The sequence below is a fragment of the Podarcis cretensis genome (assembly GCF_951804945.1).
Source record: "Podarcis cretensis genome assembly, chromosome: 1".
Classification (NCBI taxonomy): Eukaryota; Metazoa; Chordata; class Lepidosauria; order Squamata; family Lacertidae; genus Podarcis; species Podarcis cretensis.
The window spans coordinates 24100454-24121219 of NC_137170.1; the positions used below are offsets into that span (position 1 = coordinate 24100454).

The 20766-nt window shown below is 45.6% G+C and overlaps 1 protein-coding gene across 3 annotated transcripts in view; it reads right to left on the bottom strand.

Annotated features, from left to right (window-relative positions):
* Nucleotides 1-3672: 3672 nt before the first annotated feature.
* The window catches only part of DGLUCY (D-glutamate cyclase), a 57484-nt gene continuing 40390 nt past the window's right edge, over nt 3673-20766 (bottom strand). The window contains exons 11-14 of one of the 3 annotated variants that reach the window (XR_013832337.1): nt 15154-15273; nt 12595-12746; nt 5195-5289; nt 4848-5048 (exon numbers count right to left, since the gene is read on the bottom strand). Coding sequence is in view for 2 of the 3 variants with exons in the window: in XM_079948551.1 (XP_079804677.1) it covers nt 4905-5048; nt 12595-12746; nt 15154-15273 (416 nt within the window). In the remaining variant the exon portion in view is untranslated. Of the gene's footprint in view, nt 5049-5194; nt 5290-12594; nt 12747-12986; nt 13187-15153; nt 15274-20766 lie in introns of those variants that run through there. The other 2 variants (XM_079948551.1, XM_079948552.1) reach the window with 2 other exon arrangements.

Here is a 20766-nt window from a genome sequence, read left to right on the forward strand (position 1 = left end):
AAGGCAATCAACTGAACTATGCTGATATTCTTTTTTTTGTAACATAGTTTTCATTCATTTTCAGCTTTGAGAATGATCTGGCTTATAGAAAGGGAGTGGACGTGATGTGGAATATCATTAACGACTTAGATGAGTTGCGGGCGTTGTATGCAAATATAACAATAATTTGGTCTTCTCTGCTGGAGAGGCGCTGTTGGCGGGACACAGCGAATCCGGTGGCTGTGAACAGGGCCAGGAGGATCCTGGAGCGCTCGGTGGCGCGTAGAGTGGCTGCGATGGGTGGGCGGGTCATTGAACACCCATGCATCCAGTTTAGCAATGAGGCACTCTATCGCGAGGATGGCGTGCATCTCTCTGGTATGGGTAACGATATTTGGCTGGCTGACATTGTCCGGGGAGTCAGGGATTGGTTACAGGTTTGAGGGTATTGGCGGCGAGCTGGGCTCGTGTGGCGGTAGGCATTGGCCGGGGTATTGTTATGCAAATGAGGTCGGGGGGGAGGATCGCCATCACCTCCCCCATTGATTGGAGGGTAGTTCGTTAAAGGACTCTGGGGGGCGTCGCCTCGTCCGAAACCTACGGAGGCTAGGGCCTAAAGCGCGCTCCCGAGCGGTAACCCCTGGGGGAGCGCCTACGGATGTGCATCTGGGGGGCTTCCCCTGTTGGTGCTTAAACCTCCCCAGTTAGACCGGATAGTCTGTTAGGGGCCAATGCCTAGGGCCAATACCCCTCTTACCTGTAATCAATAAAGTTGTGGCCATTTTTCGCCCATCAACCTAAATTCTGGTGTCCGGTGTCTTTATTTCATCTGTGCTTGGGGGCGGGTATCGCCACGCAATGAGTACTCCAGAAACTGTAAAAAAAATCCGGGAGCAGGCTGAGCTGGACCCAGAGTTGTTAACTAAGTTACATGCTCGTGAAGTGGAAGAAACATCTATCAGCACTTTACCAAAGGAAGGAGTGATGTAACGTCTCTGTACATTTGCTCACTTCCCTTTTTGGAGTATAGATGTATAGGAATTATTATATCTTGCAAAGAGGGACAATAGTTCAAAAAGGCAATCAACTGCACTATGCTGATATTCTTTTTTTTTTTGTAACATAGTTTTCATTCATTTTCAGCTTTAATATGTTTTGGTTGCATTGAGATATACCTTTGTTAACATCAGAGCATATGATATGCAACCATTTCATAAAATTAAAACAATAAACACTCAGATAAGCATTTCTGAATATATTAACAAAGTTGTGTCCAAGGGTATATACCAAAATTATTACAGTTATTAGAGATATGATATGATTTATAGTAACATGTATTGCTTAGATTGATGACCACAAGTTAAAGGTATTTTGTATCAATAACAATTAAAATGTATAGGATAGGGCAGGGAGGAGGGAAGGTGGGGGGGGGAGGAGTACTTAATGCACACCAGACTGTGCTGTAAACTATGGGTACCACATGCTTCATTATTTGTGTAGCCAATAAAATCATACCAGACTGCTTAAAAATTGTTGTATTTCAATTTGAACCCTTGCTACTTTTAATTTTTGTGTCAGCTTTTCCATAGTTAATAGCTGTAATAATTCCCATTTCCTGGCAACAGTTGTTCAGGCAGTGGTTAAATTATGTTTTCTTTGTTTCTAATTCACAACATATAATGACTATACAAGTTAAGAGGATCCAGTTCTGGGGTCATGAGGACTGTCTGACTTGTAATCAAAGATATTTCTGTAAATACATTTCCCCAGAACCTTTCTATTTTTGGACACTCCCACCACATGTGGTATGTCCCTATAGTGGGGCATCCTCCCCAACACATGGGAGAACTGTTTGGTTTTATATAGGCTAGGTGTCTAGGTGTTAAGTACTAGATGCACACAATTTTAAGGGCTCTTTTTCTGGTCGTTGCCAATGTGCCAATTCTGGTCGTTGCCAATGCTTTTGTATATAGTGCCAATGTGTATGGTGCTTTTGTCTATAGTCTGTTCTGTGTCAGTGGGTCTCTAAGTTCTAAACAACCATTTTGGTTTCCCTACGCTGATATTCTTCATTCTACTTGGGGAATTCCTTAGTTCCTTTAAAGTCATTTAGAGCTTTACTTTAGAGCAGGCTAATTATACAAAGTGACTAATCATACATCCTATACATACTGCTGACTCAGTCCCTTAAAATATTCTATCTGAAGACAGGACTTGTGGAAATAAATGTATTAGTGTTCCGGTATTGTTTTAAGAAATCTGAATGTAGTGAAGCATTATTTGACAGATGACCAAAGCATGATATTCAAATGATCATTTAGTTTAAGAGGTGGAATATAATCACATTTAAAAGTGCAACCTATATATGGGATGTCTTGTCTATCAATCTGTGCATTAAAAAAGTTCTGAAATGGTTCATATCACTACTCTTCAATGGGGGAAATGAGCAGCTAAATCATTGCATTAATGCAGCAAGAGAAAGGCCCTTAATCCGTTGTTGTTGTTGTTTTTTTTTTTTAAACCATGGAAAAAGTTAGTATGTTGATCTGAATTAGTATAATTCATTATTCATAAAAGCATACCTGAAAGAATTCATACAGAAATCTGATTCCATAAAGGTTACCCGTACCCACTGAGTTTCACAACTGATTGTGGACAATTAAACATATTTTAAGGACTCCCAAACAAGCTGAAGAACTGTTTGTAAATTCTGAGTCACAACTGAAATGCTACAGCTGTGGATTCCGGCTCTTAAACCATGTTTAGATGAGGATTATTGGGATTTCCATAACTAAAGCAGTAAGAATAGTGCATATTGTATGAGATTTTTAAGTGGCAATTAACAAAAAGCAGCGAGAAACCCAATGAAGAAAGTCAAGTTGTATATTGTTGCAAACAAAAACCATAGGGTCCAGGTGCTGGAATTAATATTTGGCAAGACAAAATCTTGATGAAATATGCTAGAACCGATTGCCAAAACAAAATGTATTCTAGCCCAGAAGAGGATTAATTTTGTTTAGCTTAACACTCAGTGTATTTTATAGTTCTGTGTAGCGAATTTTTACTTTGAGCCAAGAATCTAAACTGCACAGTTATCTCATGGTCACTATTTTGTTGTGTTTGGTTTGGTTTCCTTTGCTGTGTGGGCTAACATTTTTTGAATGCAATATTGCTGAGCAGGGCCATATACAACTCATGCTTACTGTCAGCTGCTGACATGGAAATGAGCAAGACAGTATAAGACATAATCATGACTTGAATAAAAGTGACTGAACCCATTTGTTGGGACTGCTACTTTATGACTGTGTTATCTTAAAGCAAGAGGACACAGCAAAATGTAATTATCCAGAAAAAGGTTCAGTACCGAAGTGCATTCCTAATGCTCAGGAATACACTTTCCTCTTCCCAATATTATTACAATAATAATAATTATCTTTAAGGAAATATCAGGAACACCTCAAATAGACATAGGGACACATTGGCTGCTTCTCTAATGGGCCAAGGGTGTGACACTTCAAAATACAGACACAATGAGAAACAATAGCAGCCTTGGGGATGTCTTGGTAAAAATATTTCCCCATCTGCATAGAAATTCACTGTCATTGTGAATGGCCTGTTTGCATTTATATTAAGGAAAAGATTGTAACAACATAAACAAGATTGTGCTGGAAAAAACAAACACTGTGGCAATAATTCATTGTAAGATTAATTTATTGTAAATTCATGGTAAGAGATCACATTCATCTTTTAAAAAATAAATATCTGACTTGTAGCAACCATTAAGGCAAATGAAGTAACTTTTAAAGTAATGACCGTATCGTCACTCAGAAAAAATTCTGGGTCAGGGCAAACATCTGTTGAAGATGGCAGTAATATTTCTACTAGACTAAACATTCCACAAGGATAAACAAACCAGGAACTGGTTCTGAATGCAACAGAGCTGAGCAGGGACATATAAAACTCATGCTTACTGTCAGCTGCTGACATGGAAACCTAGACTGCCCAATATCCATAGATACAGACCATTAAGAAACATTTCCACAAATTCTGATGTTTAAACGCTGTCTCATTTTCCCAATCTTAAATTCAGCTCTCCACATTTCTGCATCAGCTTGAGATTTTTTTTCTAAGTGTCCTCATGAAAATTCGCCAGCATTTTAGTGCAAATTTATCATAAAATGCACTTTTCCATATGAAAATTCATTTTTCTGTGCTATTATCACCAGTGCTATTATCATTATGTGCTATTATCATACAGAAAACATTTTTATCCACACTTCACCCTATTACATGTATTTTTGTACACATTACTTGGCTGGGAAACTGCACTGCATAATTCAGAGAAGTGCAAATTTTGAAGGATGGCTGTGTTTTGATTTGTGTACTGCTGTGGACAGTGTGAATTCAGTGAGTTTTACTGTGAACTGAATTGAATTTCTCCTCCATCCCTACTGAGCCTGTGTTTTCCCCATTCCTTTCCTCCAGCACAGCTACAAGGAAGAGGAGATCAGAATCTTCCACCACCATTTTGGCATCATACTGGAAGCCTAAGCTATGGTCAACCTTAACTAGGTGCTATTGAAACAAACCAGCTTAATAAACCAAGATTTGAAGTTGGCTAGTTTCATAGTTCGGACTTAACACAGTTTGTTTGGGTTTGGACATAATGCTAAACTGTGTTCAGCATTATGTCTGAATGAGGCGAGTGTGTTTGCTTTATCACTCTGAAATGCAGAGAAAAATAGATAGCTGAACAGAATCACAGAATAATAGAGTTGGAAGGGACCCCGAGAAGATCATCTTTTTATCAGTCTTTTTCTTCTTTTTGCAAAGTCTACATATCTTTATTTATTTATTTTATTTATTAAAATATTTATAAATCACTCTTAGAAATAAAATAAAAATCAGCATCTTGTTGGGTAGAGTTACTTCAGAGTTTCCTCCAGCAGCTTCTCAAGCATAGCTGAATGAATGTCATAGAATGGCAGCCCATCTACTTCCATTGCCAGACTAGCAGTTTTCCCACTGCGTACTTCGAGTCGCTGTAATATGTTCAGCAACTTTTCTTCCTGCACAAAAAAGTGAGATATTATTGTCAGTACAGCTGTTATTCAGAAACTGTTCAACAAGACCATGCTAAACCATTCAAGATATTCCACTCATTAGTTTTTGAAAACTACTTCTCACAAAACCAATAGACAGATCAGAGACATACCCCGTGAGATAAAACTCTGGCGTGGTCTGTTTGCTGTCTTTTGAGATTATGCAAGACTATCAGTTTCTACTGACACCTTTGAGAATTCAGTCATGCTGAACATCATCACATGTAGAGTTCAGTACATATAGGATAGGTTAGGAAAGGAAAGGGAAGGGAAGGGAAGGAAAGAAGGAAAGGTCAATATGGTAAGCCAACCTCTCAAAAACTCCTTTGAGAAGATTGCTTACCTTCTTGGGCTTGATATCCTGCCTTTCACTCCCCTTAAGGAGTCTCAAAGCAGCTAACAATCTCCTTTCCCTTCCTCCCCCACAACAAACACTCTGTGAGGTGAGTGAGGCTGAGAGACTTCAGAGAAGTGTGACTAGCCCAAGCAGCTGCATGTGGAGGAGCAGGGAAGCGAACCTGGTTCACCAGATTACGAGTCCACCACTCTTAACCACTACACCACACTGGCTTCTGAGGGCCAGTGCCTCCTTCCCACCAATGATGCAGGGCTGGGACGCCAGGGCTAGTCTTGCTGAAGCATGAGCTTCGGCATGCGCTCCCGGCTTGAAATCCAGCTCCATACCAACCTTCTGAATTGGCCAATGGCAGGCTGGCACAGAGGGCGGGACTCCTCGGGGGGCATGCCTGAGGGAACCATCAGGCTTCCCTCAGGTCCACTCCCAGGGGATTTAAACAGCCCACGCCAGCCCTTGACACCCAGCTCTTCTCCTTGCTTTCCCCTCCAGAAATAGGGTATCCCATTAAAGGGATCTGTGAAGGAGTTGCTTCTGTCCATTTGCCCAGACAGGAGCTTGGGTCTCAGTGCAAAAGAAATGACACCTAAACTATGCTTTTAAAATTATATAGTAATAGAATTTCAGGAGCTGGCATGTTCTCCAGAGTAAATGAACAATTCGGATTAACAGCTGGAAATCAGATGATGATTATTAATTATTAGAAGCAGAAAACTGGGGAGCAAAAGTTCATGAGAGGCTCAGCTTAGGTGGACAAATCTTTGAAGGATATAGTTAGATTTAAATTCTGAGGGCTGGAAAGTGTTGTCCCTCACAAATGTTGAATTGTTCTATGTATGAAGCCACTCTGCATTACATTTCCTGGGTTTGGTTTTACTTAAGTCTGGAGTTTGTGTAGTTGCCTTATTTGGGAGTGCAGAAGGAAATTTCACCTGGGTCAAACGGACTAGTGGACTTTTACTTTTGCTTGATTATTATTATTCTACTGTACAGCTTCACTTGAGTCATGTATTGCTATATGGTCTTTAGGTAAGGTAATTCAGGTACTGTACTTTCTCTCTTATAAGAGAACACAGGGTTATCTCCTACAACCTTATCTGCTGTGAGACCCTTTAAAAATGAACCAACCAATGTTATTTGTTGCTATTAAATTCAGGCAGTCATTGTTGGGAGCAAAAAATGAAAATGTTTTTAGTCTCATATTAATATCAGGCTGTCAGGGAACTGCCATCGGAGCCAAGGGTGGCGCTGAGGCTCCCTAATGATGATGCTGGAGAGGGAACCAGCAAAGGGAGAGAGGACGCTTCCGCTGGGGAAGGAGATAGAGGTGACACCAGGGAGAAAGGGGAGTCTGAGAGAGCTGCGGAGAGAAGGCTCCAGGACTCTTCCAGTGAAGCCAGCGGGGAGAGCACAGAACCTCCTCTGGGGACGCCCACTCTGCGCAGACAGCTTTCGCGCAGAGAAGGGACACGACGATTGGGTGTGAAAGAACTCTTATGTTGGAAGAAATTCAGGAAACGCCCACTGACGGATTCTTCCAGTGATTGAGACAGTCACGGTGTACTGACTGTCCAGCCTGGGGGGAAAGTTTTGTCCAAACTACTCAGCCTGGAGCAGTTTGCGCTTTACGCACAAGCAACCCCAAACCCCATTACAGCAATCCGTCAGTCCTTGACGTTGTTTGTGCGGAGGGAACATCATGAGTCTGACAGGAGGAGCAGGCGCCGGAGAGGGAGCCAGGGGAGGACCAACTCTGGAGGAGAGAAACAGAGATTTGGAGCAACAGCTGGCTTTACTAGCGGCGCGGCTAGATGAAAGGCGGACTCAGGATGCTCAGGGGAAACCCACCCCCATTGGAAGGAAGGTACCGGGACTGGTGCATAAGTTTGGGGGCGACCCGAGGGACTATAATGGTTTTAAGACGGAGGTGCAGTATGCGCTGGAACTGCAGTATGATGATTTTGTGGACGATGGTGCAAGAGTTGCCTTCGTGATTGGGCATCTTGAAGGCGGCGCCAGGGATTGGGTTAGACCCTTGATGGCATCGGACAATGCTGCATTAAAAGACCTGAAGAAGTTTTTTAGCGCCATGGATCACATGTTTTCGAGTGAGCTGGAGCAGAGCTTGGGGCGCAGAGAGCTGATGGCTTGCAAGCAAGGGAGCCAATCAGTTAGAGAGTACTGGTCGCGGTTTTCTATGCTAATCCACAAACTTGGGTGGGAAGTGAGTTGGGAACCTATTCAGATGCTGTTTGAGGAAGGCTTGGCCCCCTGGGTTAAGGACGAACTTTCCCGCTCGCCCCGCCCGCAATCGATGGATCAGCTGACCAAAATGGCGCTGGCGATTGGACTACGACACGAAGCGCGGGCTTTGGAGAGGCGGGAAGGGAAAGCAGAGCGTTGGCATGACAACCGGATTCCTGAAATGCTGGGGCAACCTTCCCAGCCAGAGGAGCCAATGGAAATTGGAGGCGCGTGCGCGCGCGGGGTTTCAAACTCCGGCGAGGTGCGCAAAAAGGAGGGGAAAGCAACCAGAAAGTGTTTCCTCTGCCAACAGACAGGACATTTTGCCAGGGTGTGCCCGCAGAGAAAGACTTGGCAAGGGATGGTGGGGGCCACGGGCAGTGACGAGGAGGGGCATTCACAGCAGGGAAACGAGAGCGCTTGGCTGCCGATCAAGGGGCACAGCAGCCAGGCAAACAACCAGTAAGAGTGCCCAAACCAGACCCCCCTGGACCGGCCATAGCCATAGAGGTGGAACTAGAGCTACCCAATGGACATCCTATCAAGGTGAAAGCACTGCTGGACTCAGGCAGTTCTTGCAATTTCTTTAGCAGGGACTTTGCACTAGAGCACCAACTGCAGCTGTTGCCCTTGGAGCGCCCCTTGCAAGTTACGACCATAGATGGGAGGGAACTCCTGGGGGGAGAAGTGACACACCAAACTCCTCCCATGAAGATGCGAGTCTCTAGGCATACTGAGACAATTGCATTTCATGTAGCCACACTGGCCGGGCCGCCAATCATACTGGGAATGAGCTGGTTGGCGCTGCATGATCCGGTGGTGGGATGGCACCAGCGCACAGTATCCTTTGGGTCAGCTCACTGTGTAGAACACTGCCACGGGGGGGAGATCACGAGGATGGCCGTAGCCAGAGGGGCAGGGTTGGAGGCGGAGGAAAAGGTGAGGATACCACCACAATACGTTGATTTGAAAGAAGTCTTCAGTGAGAAGGAGGCAGATAGGCTGCCCCCCCATAGGCCCTTTGACTGTCAAATCAACCTACTCCCAGGGGCTCAGCTACCAGTGGGTAAGCTGTACGCCATGTCGGACAGAGAAATGCAGGAGTTGCGGAAGTTTATCGACAAGAACCTGAAGAGGGGTTTTATAAGAGAATCGAGGGCGGTGGGGGGCAGTCCAGTGTTTTTCGTGGACAAGAGAGACTCAAAAGAACTGAGATTAATTTATGTGATTACAGGAGGTTAAACTCAATATCGGAGCTGGTGACCTTCCCAATGCCCAGAATCGATGACATTTTGACCAGGGTAAGGAAGGGAAAGGTTTTTACCAAGTTGGATCTTCGAGGGGCGTACAATTTAATTAGGATAAGGGAAGGGGATGAATGGAAGACTACCATGTTCACCCCCCTGGGAGCCTTTGAGTACCTAGTTATGCCCTTCGGATTACAATCGGGCTCAGCATGTTTTCAAGGGTTCATGCACCACGTGTTGGGGTCCCTCTTGTACAAGAACTGCGTGGCTTTCCTAGATGACGTCCTGATCTACTCAGAGAACAAGGAACAGCATGTAAAAGATGTCAGAGAAGTGCTGAAGAAGTTGCAGGAGCACCAGTTGTGGGTGAAATTGGAGAAGTGCCAATTCCATGCCCGAGAGGTCGAATTCCTGGGTTACAGGTTGTCAGACAAGGGGTTAGCCATGGACCCAAGCAAGGTGCAGGCGGTGCTGGAATGGAAGACTCCTAAGAACCGAAAGGACGTGCAGAGGTTCCTGGGGTTTGTGAATTTCTACAGGAAGTTCATCAAGAACTTCACGCACTTGACTGTACCAATCACCGATTGTCTCAGTGGCAAGAAGAAGTTTGTGTGGACGGCAGAGGCACAGCAATCCTTTGAGAAACTAAAAGGAACGTTCGCTTCGGAAGAGCAGCTCTTGCACGTGGACCTGCAGAAGCCAATGAGGGTGGAGACATATGCGTCAGAGAGAGCGGTAGGCGCCATTTTGCTCCAGCCGGGGGAAAAGTCCAACTGGAGACCGTGCGCCTTTTTCTCGAGGAAGTTGAGCAAGTCAGAACAAAACTACACGGTGTATGACAGGGAACTGCTTGCTATTCATGAAGCGTTCCGACGCTGGAGACATTTGTTGATAGGGGCTCAACACAAGATCCAGGTGTGCACGGATCATAAGAACCTGGAATACTGGAGGACTGCAAGGGTTCTCAACCAGAGACAGATGCGGTGGGCTCAGGAGTTTTCAAAATTTTGTTTTGAGATACGGTACATACCGGGAAAAGAAAACCTCCGAGCAGATGCCCTATCCCGGAAACCAGAATACTTAGAAGGAGAGGGGGCACCAGAAGTACGACACGTAATACCCGAGGACCGATGGGTGTGTGGGGGAGTATTGGTTGGGAAAAGGGAATTGGCGGGGTTGACGAGGGACGACGAGTACGCACAAACCAAGATCAGGGAGCTCTGGGAAGCGGGTGAAAATCAAGGGGGTTTTCAGGAAAAGGATGGAGCATTGTATTACAGGGGAGCATTGTACATACCAGAGGGGGATTTGAGGAGGAGGGTACTCAAGCAATCGCATGACAACCCCACGACGGGGCACTTTGGTCAGCACAAGACCATGTTGCTTGTTACCAGGGAGTTCTGGTGGCCAAGAGTAAGGGAAGACGTGAGGGAATATGTGAGGGGGTGTGACCAATGCCAGCGGGCTAAGGGGGAGAAAGCAGCACCCGCAGGGTTACTAGAACCCTTGCCCACTCCGGGGAAGCCATGGGAGGTGGTATCCATAGATTTTATGACCGATTTGCCCAGGTCCAGGGGGAAAACAGCGGTCATGGTGGTAGTGGACCTGTTGACCAAGATGTGCCATTTCATTGCTTGCTTGCATGCAGTATCGGCAGAAGAAACAGCTAGGCTGTTTGTGGATCACGCTTTTCGGTTGCATGGCGCCCTCTTGAGGGTTTTATCCGACAGAGGAAGGCAATTCACTTCTAGGTTCTGGAGGAAGCTCATGAGCTTACTTCAAAGTTGAGGTGAGTTTCTCGATGGCTCGTCACCCAGAAACCAACGGGCAAGCGGAAAGGGCCAATAGCATACTCCAACAGTACCTACGATGTTACGTCGGCGAGAGAGAGAACGAGTGGGTGGAAAAGCTGGTGCTGGCTGAATTTGCTTACAATAACGCGGAGCATGTGTCCACGGGGATGAGTCCTTTCATGGCCAATTACGAGTGTCACCCCAGAGCCTTCCCAGGGGAGGGGGAGGGGAGGTGGAGCGTGCCTGCGGCGGAGCAATTTGTGGAAGAAATGGAGGCCTTACACCAGCAGCTTAAAATGAACCTGGAGAGGGCCAAGGAAGAGTACAAAAGGCAGGCAAACAAGCACCGCAGAGAAGGGGAGACAATAAGGGTTGGGGACCGGGTGTGGTTGTCAACCAAAGGGCTACCGTTCAAGGGAGGTTGTAAAAAATTACGACCAAGGAGGCTGGGTCCTTTTGAGGTCATGCAGCAGGTGAACCCTGTGGCTTTCCGGCTAAAACTGCCAACCAACATGAAATTGCATCCGGTGTTCCACCGGTCTTTACTTTCACCATACCAAGAAGGGAGGGAGTTTCCGGGGCGAGAGAGAGAAATCCCCAGTCACCCAGAGGTGGAGGAGAGGGAACTAAGTAGTCAAGCAGCAGAAATACTTGACTCAAGGTGGAAGGGGAAGCAGGTGGAATATTTGGTAGCTTGGGAGGGAGAGCCTGAGTCAGAAAACGCGTGGGTGCCTGCAGGAGAGATAAGGGATGAGTGTCTGCTGGGGGAGTTTCATCGCCAGTTTCCAAGGAAGCCGAAACCGTTGGCAAGATTTTGGGAAGAGCAATTTGGAACCACGGATGATGAAGAAGAATTTGTGGGGTATCCTCCTTCAGAGGGAGAGGAAAGGGAGGTATCAGAGGAAGAGGAGTCAGATTGGGGAGATTGGGCAGAGGACAGGAACAGCAGCAGGTGGAAAACAATGTTTGAATCATCTGAGGAAGGGGATAGTTCGTTCCAGGGGTTTCCCGCTTCACCGCCCAGGAACCGGGGTGGGGGTGGGGAGGGCCCTGGGAGGGAGGTGGATGTCAGGGAACTGCCATCGGAGCCAAGGGTGGCGCTGAGGCTCCCTAATGATGATGCTGGAGAGAGGACGCTTCCGCTGGGGAAGGAGATAGAGGTGACACCAGGGAGAAAGGCGAGTCCGAGAGAGCTGCGGAGAGAAGGCTCCAGGACTCTTCCAGTGAAGCCAGCGGGGAGAGCACAGAACCTCTTCTGGGGACGCCCACTCTGCGCAGACAGCTTTCGCGCAGAGAAGGGAGACGACGATTGGGTGTGAAAGAACTCTTATGTTGGAAGAAATTCAGGAAACGCCCACTGACGGATTCTTCCAGTGATTGAGACAGTCACGGTGTACTGACTGTCCAGCCTGGGGGGAAAGTTTTGTCCAAACTACTCAGCCTGGAGCAGTTTGCGCTTTACGCACAAGCAACCCCAAACCCCATTACACAGGCTATTTAGAGAGAATAAAGCAATCTCTTTGGCCAATGACTAGTGTTTAAAGAAGAAAATTTGTACAAATATATAAAACAACACCAAACAAAACAAAATACTATAATAATAAAATTACTAGTGATTGTATATACAGAACACTAGCAATAGAAAACAACATTCTAATTTTCTGAAATTAGTTTCTGGAGAATTTTGCATACAGCAGCACGGTATTTAGCCACACTGGAAGAGGGGGACTTATGTCTTTGTCCCTTAAGCACTTAATGGGCACAGCTCTTTTCCCACGGCTACAACAGTGATGACTTCTACATATCAGAAAATGAGGCCTAGATGTGAATATCCTAATACAATCTTTTTGGACTATCTTCTTCAAAGAGAATACCTTGGCCACAGATGGAAGTGCTGATGACCATTTCATTTTGGCAGATGACCTAGGAAATCCCACAGCTTTCCTCAGATAGCGGTCATGTATTTCACAGGTGTTGAGGATATATAGGGCGCAAGCGACAGCATAGCCTCCCCAGTTGGAAACCCCTTAAAAAGGAAAAAAAATACTATTAAATAGAACGCACAAGTTTTGAATGTCTGTAAGGTGTTCAAACAAGGTATCAACCAAACAACCTATAAACCTACGGACTGCCAGCTCTTTAATAATAATAATAATAATAATAATAATAATAATAATAATAATGTATTTATACCCCACCCACTCTGGGCAGCTCCCAATCAAGTGTTAAAAACAATACAGCATTAAATATTAAAAACTTCCCTAAAGCCTTGAGATGTCTTTTAAAAATAGGATAGCTGCTTATTTCCTTCACATCTGAAGGGAGGGCATTCTACATGGCAGGTGCCACTACCGAGAAGGCCCTCTGTCTGGTTCCCTGTAACCTCACTTCTCGCAATGAGGGAACTGCCAAGAAGGCCTTCAGCGCTGGATCTCAGTGTCCAGCTGAATTTAATGCCATTGACACCTACATGATAGAAGGAAATTTAAAAGGGAGAAGCATTCCCTCACTGTTCGGTCTAGGCTCAGACGGCAGTGTACAATCCTTTGGTGGGCTTCCTCTATGGTGGGATTCCACTGGGTCATGCCAGTGAATCATGGTTGGGTTAGATAAGGAACTAACATATTGTTATGAGTACGGGGGGGGGGGCGTGTGGATCCCCATAATGTCTGGATTTAGTAGATGATAGAATTAATCAAGGTTTGGTTAAAACTGTGACAAATGCTGTAACCCCTGGGCTAAGCTTATGCTAACAGCAGGCCAACTTGGCATAGCCACTAAATTAGGCCATTAGCAGGCCCATCAAGGAAATCATCGGAGGGCAAAGGCTGCCAGACATGCAGGGAGGGGCTCCTCCTTCACCTGTGTGTCCTAGTGGGCAGGGAAAGAAAAGGTTTGGGGTTTCAGTGTAGGTGATACAGGCTGAAGGAAAATTATGATGTTTTGCAAGAGCTTTGAAAATCGGGGGGGGGGGGAGAAGGAAGGGGGCAGAACACCATGTGAGCTGAGGAAGACAGGATGGAACAAAGACACGAAGAGAGGATGGCAGATTTCTCTGTCTACTAAGTTTGCTAAGCCTATGGAAGAATTTGAATGAATCTTTACTGCTAAAAGCTATAAGCCATCACAAATGGTCACAATGTATAGGATGCAAATAATTGATTTAAAACTGAACAGCAACAACAGCAAAGCAAACGTACAAAAATGCAAAAATCACTCTTGCATATGTTAAGCACTCCACGTCTCACACTCCCCCTTATGATACCTGATCAGATCTGCAGGATCTGATTTCTTTCCGCAGGGCCTGTAAGACAGAGTTGTTCCGCCTGGCCTTTGGCTTGGAATCAACTTGATCCCCTCCCCCACTTTACTTTTTTCTTTCTCCTTCTGTGATGGAACTCCTATTTGGGGACTTCCCTGGCTTTTTTCTGGCCCATGTAGGACCAGTCTGAGTAGTTGGCCTTGGTGAAGATTTGACGTTTTCATCCCCAAAAAAGTTTTTGATTTGAGTTTCTACTGAAATGAGGCTGCATTTTAATGTTGTATTTTAACCTTGTTTTTAAGTTGTATTTTAATCAATTGTTTTTATACCTGGTGTTAGCCACCCTGAGCCTGGTCTTGGCTGGGGAGGCCGGGGTATAAATAAAATTTATTGTTATTATTATTATTGTCTTGGTGCCTAACTCTCTTCTATGGAAGAACCAAGAGATGATGATGATGATGATGATAAGCTACCTGCAAAATTTCATCTTGGCATCTTGTGATGGTTCTAGGGGTTGCTCGTGTGTAAACCGGCGCCACACCTGGCTGGGTTGCCTGAGTGAACCTTTTCTGTCCGGACAGCCACTCGCCTGTGGCTGTCTCAGTTGCTGGCAGAATCCGTCGGTGGGCGTTTCTTGAACTTCTTCCAGCAAAGAAGCTCTTTGACGCCTAGTCTCCGCCTACTCTCCCTGCGCGGAAGCCTTCTGCGCAAGGAGGGTGTGGGCAGCGGAGGACCCGTGCTCTCCCCGCTGGTCCCCGGCGAGGAGTCATGGGACCGCCTCGCCGATTCCCCCATCTGCCCCCCTTCTCCACTGGTGCTACGCTGATTTCCTTCCCCAGAAGATGGGCTGCTTCTCCTCATCCCGGGACGCTCTCTGGAATCCCTCTGGAGCCCTCTCTCTCCCTCTGGCTCCGATGGCAGTTCCCTGACACATCTCAATGGGAATAATAATAATAATAATAATAATAGTAATAATAATAATGCCAGTAGTGAAGCAGTCAGAAAATTGTGGGGTGGGGGGTGTGTTGTTGGGCACATGCAGGTTGAATGAGGCAGGTAAGTCACATTGTGCAAGTGACTTGCACAGATCAGATGCATTTGTTTAATAATGCCCTCTGTTCCATGTAAGTGTTCCAATTTCATATATACATTTGGCCCGTTCTTCACTTACCTGCAACAACTGTAAAATCAGCGTCCACGTTACAAGCTATAACATCTCCATTTTTAATGTACTTCTTTACAGCTTCTTTCACTTTTCCCATTCCCAGTTCATTTCCTCCATCCCCAATGCCTAAATTCAAATTGACAAGGTATGGTGAAATATCATACTTATTTATAAATACAGTATAAACCATTAATGAAGCATACAATGTTACTTTAGTGGAGGGTTGGGTGTATTGTTGTTTTTTAACAGCTAGGTGGTTCAATTCTTATTTAACATACAACTTTTATTATAAAACTAAAAGCATTGAACAACAACTACATGAAATCCATGAATACAAAGTTAAAAACACAGCAATGCTTAAACTAATTTAACATCAAATTATCAAGGAAAATTTAAATTATTGGTAAATTGTTAATCCTGGCATATATTATCTGGGAGCAAAGGTCCTGCTGGTGGGCGACCTAAACGCAAGGTTAGGTCCTGATGACCCCAGTTTACAAACCAAATACAGGCAAAAAATAGGGTACCCTGACGATTTGGGCCCAGAGGTTTTACAACTACCAAGGCAGCCAAAGGATCAACATTCAAATTTTGCTGGAGCCTGCCTCCTCAAATTCTCTAGGCAGCTAAGTCTTCATATCCTAAATGATTGCACCAGGGGCGACATCCCCGGGGAATATACATTCATGTCTGGGGTAAGATCCAGCACAATTGATTATATGTTGGCGGACAGCGAATTGCTAACAAAAATAGTGAATTTAAAAGTGCTCCCATTCATAGAGGGGGACCATTTCCCTTTGCACCTCCAGGTGTCTCCGTTAAACGAGTCACCCTTCCTGAGAACAGTATACCCTGCAGAGACCACCACATTAGAGCGACCTGGCTGCCGAGTCAAATGGACCCCTGCACTTGACTCCAAACTGAAGAAGATTCTAACCTCTGAAAAACTCCGTACAATTTTAACTGACTTTGGGGATAATCCTAGGCCTGAGGACCCAGTTTCCAAGTATGAGAGCCTGCTCCAACAATTAAAACCCTATCTTTTTAATACCACAGAAAAAAGGCCAACTAAACCAAAAACATCAAATAAACCCTGGTTTGATTACACCTGCTTTGAGGCAAAGAAAGCCCTGCAAAATGCTTACAAAGCTGCCCTGACAGCTGAAAATTCTGTCAGACACCAAGCCTATCTTGCTGTCCGTGCCCTAAAAAAAGAGTAAAAAAGGTAAAGGTAAAGGTACCCCTGCCCGTACGGGCCAGTCTTGACAGACTCTGGGGTTGTGCGCCCATCTCACTCAAGAGGCCAGGGGCCAGCGCTGTCCGGAGACACTTCCGGGTCACGTGGCCAGCGTGACATCGCTGCTCTGGCCAGAGCCAGAGCCGCACACGGAAACGCCGTTTACCTTCCCGCTGGTAAGCGGTCCCTATTTATCTACTTGCACCCGGAGGTGCTTTCGAACTGCTAGGTTGGCAGGCGCTGGGACCGAGCAGCGGGAGCGCACCCCGCCGCAGGGATTCGAACCGCCGACCTTTCGATCGGCAAGCCCTAGGCACTGAGGCTTTAACCCACAGCGCCACCTGCGTCCCCCCCCCAAAAAAGAGTATAAAGACCTAATACTCCACCAAAAGAATGCCTATACCAGAAAATGCTGGCTAGAATTAATTAATGCGGCAAAAGCAAAAGATCAGACACTATTCTGGAAACTGGTAGCTTCTGGCACCCATAAAGCTATTTTCCCCCTTAACTTCACAAATTCCCCCTAGCCTTTGGGTCTCATTCTTCCAATCTTTGTACGAGGATGCTGAACCTCCACTATGGAATTATAATATAGAACAACTGGCTAAATGGCCTCCAGTTTCAATAACTGAAGTGAAATCATATATAAACCAACTGAAAACGGCCAAAGCCCCAGGCTCAGATGGCATTACACCAGAAATGATAAAAGCACAGGCGGATTGGTGGGCACCTTTCTTAGCCACCCTCTTCACCTACGCAACCCAAGGGAACGGGGAACAGCCATAATAGTCCCAATCTATAAAAAGGGCAACAAAGGGGACCCAGCGAATTATAGGCCGATTAGCTTATTAAGTGTGATTAGTAAACTCTACTGAAAGCACCTCCTTAATAAGTTTACAGAGTGGCTAGAGAATGAAGATATCCTGGCAATAGAACAAGCGGGCTTCAGGCACAGAAGGTCCACGATAGATCACTGCCTAACGTTACAACATCTCATCGACAAATACAAATCAGGAGGGCAGGCCTCACTATACGCTGCCTTCGTTGACCTAAAAGCAGCCTTTGATACAGTCTCCAGAACCAGACTCTGGGACAGACTACAGGGTACCAATATAGATAGAAGACTCCTGCTCCTAATTCAGGCACTGCACGCAAACACGGCTCTTAGAGTCAGGTGCAGCCGCCTAGGACACCTAACGGACCCAATAAAAACCTTCAAAGGAGTCAGGCAAGGGTGCCTATTGGCCCCTCTACTATTTAATTTCTATCTAAATAACTTAGTATCTGCACTCAGTGACTCAGAACTCCACCTGCCGAAGCTTGCAAATCGGCATATTTCGGTCCTGCTATATGCCGATGATGCGGTAATTCTATCTAGAACCCCCATTGGACTCAAAAGAGCACTAAGAAAGCTCGCAGCGTACTGCGACTCTTAATGTCTCAAAATCAACTTTCAAAAGACCAAGATACTAGCTTTTGGGGAAAAACTAAAGCTTAGAAGCTGGGAACTCCAAGGCCATAAATTAGAACAAGTCACAAACTACAAGTATCTAGGAATGGTGGTACAGGCCTCAGGAACCAACAAACTGCACATAAACTCCATCGGGAGTTTAGCGGGGAAAAGCGCAAATTGTATCCTTAAATTCTTCAGAGCACAAGGAGGCTTCTTTGTCCCCGCAGCGCTAAAATTATACAAGGCCAAAACTTTGGCACAACTCCTCTATTGTTCCTTTTTGGGCCCGCCTTCCTCTGCTTTCTCCCCACTTGGGAGAGTTCAATCCAGACTTCTTAGAGCTCTCCTCCAAGTCCACAGATGTGTATCAAATGCATGGGTTAGATTGGAAACGGGGATGATGAGAGTGGAGGCTAGCATCTGCCTAACATCAATTTACAAATGGCTGACATTGAACCTGCTCCCCCGAGGGATAGCCCCATTGATCCTCTGTGACCAATTCCAGTCGAGCTGGCAGATTGCAGTCCTGAACACCCTCCAGAAATTGGGTTTTGCCCCTCAAGCCCTTCTAAGTCTGGGTTTGGACCAGGCAAAAGCTACAGTCAGGCAAAGAATATTAAGCACCGAGAGACAGCAGGACTGTGCAAGGTGTCCAACTATAGAATTGGAGAAATCGAGAGATATATAGCCGCACCAGCAGCATATCTCTTCTTTCTCGTATCTAGGGATGCACGAAGGGCCTTTACACTCGCCAGAAGCTCGGCTCTTCCCTTGACAGTCTTGGATGGAGCCTTTAGAAGGGTCTCATATGCTCAGAGACTTTGCACCTGTCCATTGGGACAGATGTTGTTGTTGTTTAGTCGTTTAGTCGTGTCCGACTCTTCGTGACCCCATGGACCAGAGAACGCCAGGCACTCCTGTCCTCCACTGCCCCCCGCAGCTTGGTCAGACTCATGCTGGTAACCTCGAAAACACTATCCAACTATCTCGTCCTCTGTCGCCCCCTTCTCCTTGTGCCCTCCATCTTTCCCAACATCAGGGTCTTCTCCAGGGAGTCTTCTCTTCTCATGAGGTGGCCAAAGTACTGGAGCCTCAGCTTCACAATCTGTCCTTCCAGTGAGCACTCAGGGCTGATTTCCTTCAGAATGGAGAGGTTTGATCTTCTTGCAGTCCATGGGACTCTCAAGAGTCTCCTCCAGCACCATAATTCAAAAGCATCAATTCTTCGGCGATCAGCCTTCTTTATGGTCCAGCTCTCACTTCCATACATCACTACTGGGAAAACCATAGCTTTAACTATACGGACCTTTGTTGGCAAGGTGATGTCTCTACTTCTCAAGATGCTGTCTAGGCCTGTCATTGCCCTTCTCCCAAGAAGCAGGCGTCTTTTAATTTCGTGGCTGCTGTCACCATCTGCAGTGATCATGGAGCCCAAGAAAGTAAAATCTCTCACTGCCCCCATTTCTTCCCCTTCTATTTGCCAGGAGGTGATGGGACCAGTAGCCATGATCTTCGTTTTTTTGATGTTGAGCTTCAGACCATATTTTGCACTCTCCTCTTTCACCCTCAATAAAAGGTTCTTTAATTCCTCCTCACTTTCTGCCATCAAGGTTGTCTCATCTGCATATCTGAGGTTGTTGATATTTCTTCCGGCAATCTTAATTCCGGCTAGGGATTCATCCAGCCCAGCCCTTCGCATGATGAATTCTGCATATAAGTTAAATAAGCAGGGAGACAAAATGCAGCCTTGTCGTACTCCTTTCCCAATTTTGAACCAGTCAGTTGTTCCATATCCAGTTCTAACTATAGCTTCTTGTCCCACATAGAGATTTCTCAGGAGACAGATGAGGTGATCAGGCACTCCCATTTCTTTAAGAACTTGCCATAGTTTGCCATGGTCGACACAGTCAAAGGCTTTTGCATAGTCAATGAAGCAGAAGTAAATGTCTTTCTGGAACTCTCTAGCTTTCTCCATAATCCAGCGCATGTTTGCAATTTGGTCTCTGGTTCCTCTGCCTCTTCTAAATCCAGCTTGCACTTCTGGGAGTTCTCAGTCCACATACTGCTTGAGCCTTCCTTGTAGAATTTTAAGCATAACCTTGCTAGCGTGAGAAATGAGTGCAATTGTGCGATAGTTGGAGCATTCTTTGGCACTGCCCTTCTTTGGGATTGGGATGTAGACTGGTCTTCTCCAATCTTCTGGCCACTGCTGAGTTTTCCAAACTTGCTGGCATATTGAGTGTAGCACCTTAACAGCATCATCTTTTAAAATTTTAAATAGTTCAGCTGGAATACCATCACTTCCACTGGCCTTGTTATTTGCAGTGCTTTCTAAGGCCCATTTGACTTCACTCTCCAGGATGTCTGGCTCAAGGTCAGCAACCACACTACCTGGGGTATATGAGACATCCGTTTCTTTCTGGTATAATTCCTCTGTGTATTCTTGCCACCTCTTCTTGATGTCTTCTGCTTCTGTTAGGTCCTTTCCACTTTTGTCCTTTATTATGGAAATCTTTGTACGAAATGTTCCTTTCATATCTCCAATTTTCTTGAACAGATCTCTGGTTCTTCCCATTCTATTGCTTTCCTCTATTTCTTTGCATTGCTTGTTTAAGAAGGTCTTCTTGTCTCTCCTTGCTATTCTTTGGAAATCTGCATTCAATTTCCTGTATGTTTCACGATCTCCCTTGCATTTTGCTTGCCTTCTCTCCCCCGCTATTTGTAAGGCCTCATTGGACAGCCACTTTGCTTTCTTGCATTTCCTTTTCATTGGGATGGTTTTCGTTGCTGCCTCCTGTATAATGTTACGAGCCTCCATCCATAGTTCTTCAGGCACTCTGTCCACCAAATCTAAATCCTTAAACCTGTTCCTCACTTCCACTGTGTATTCATAAGGGATTTGACTTAGATTGTATCTTACCGGCCCAGT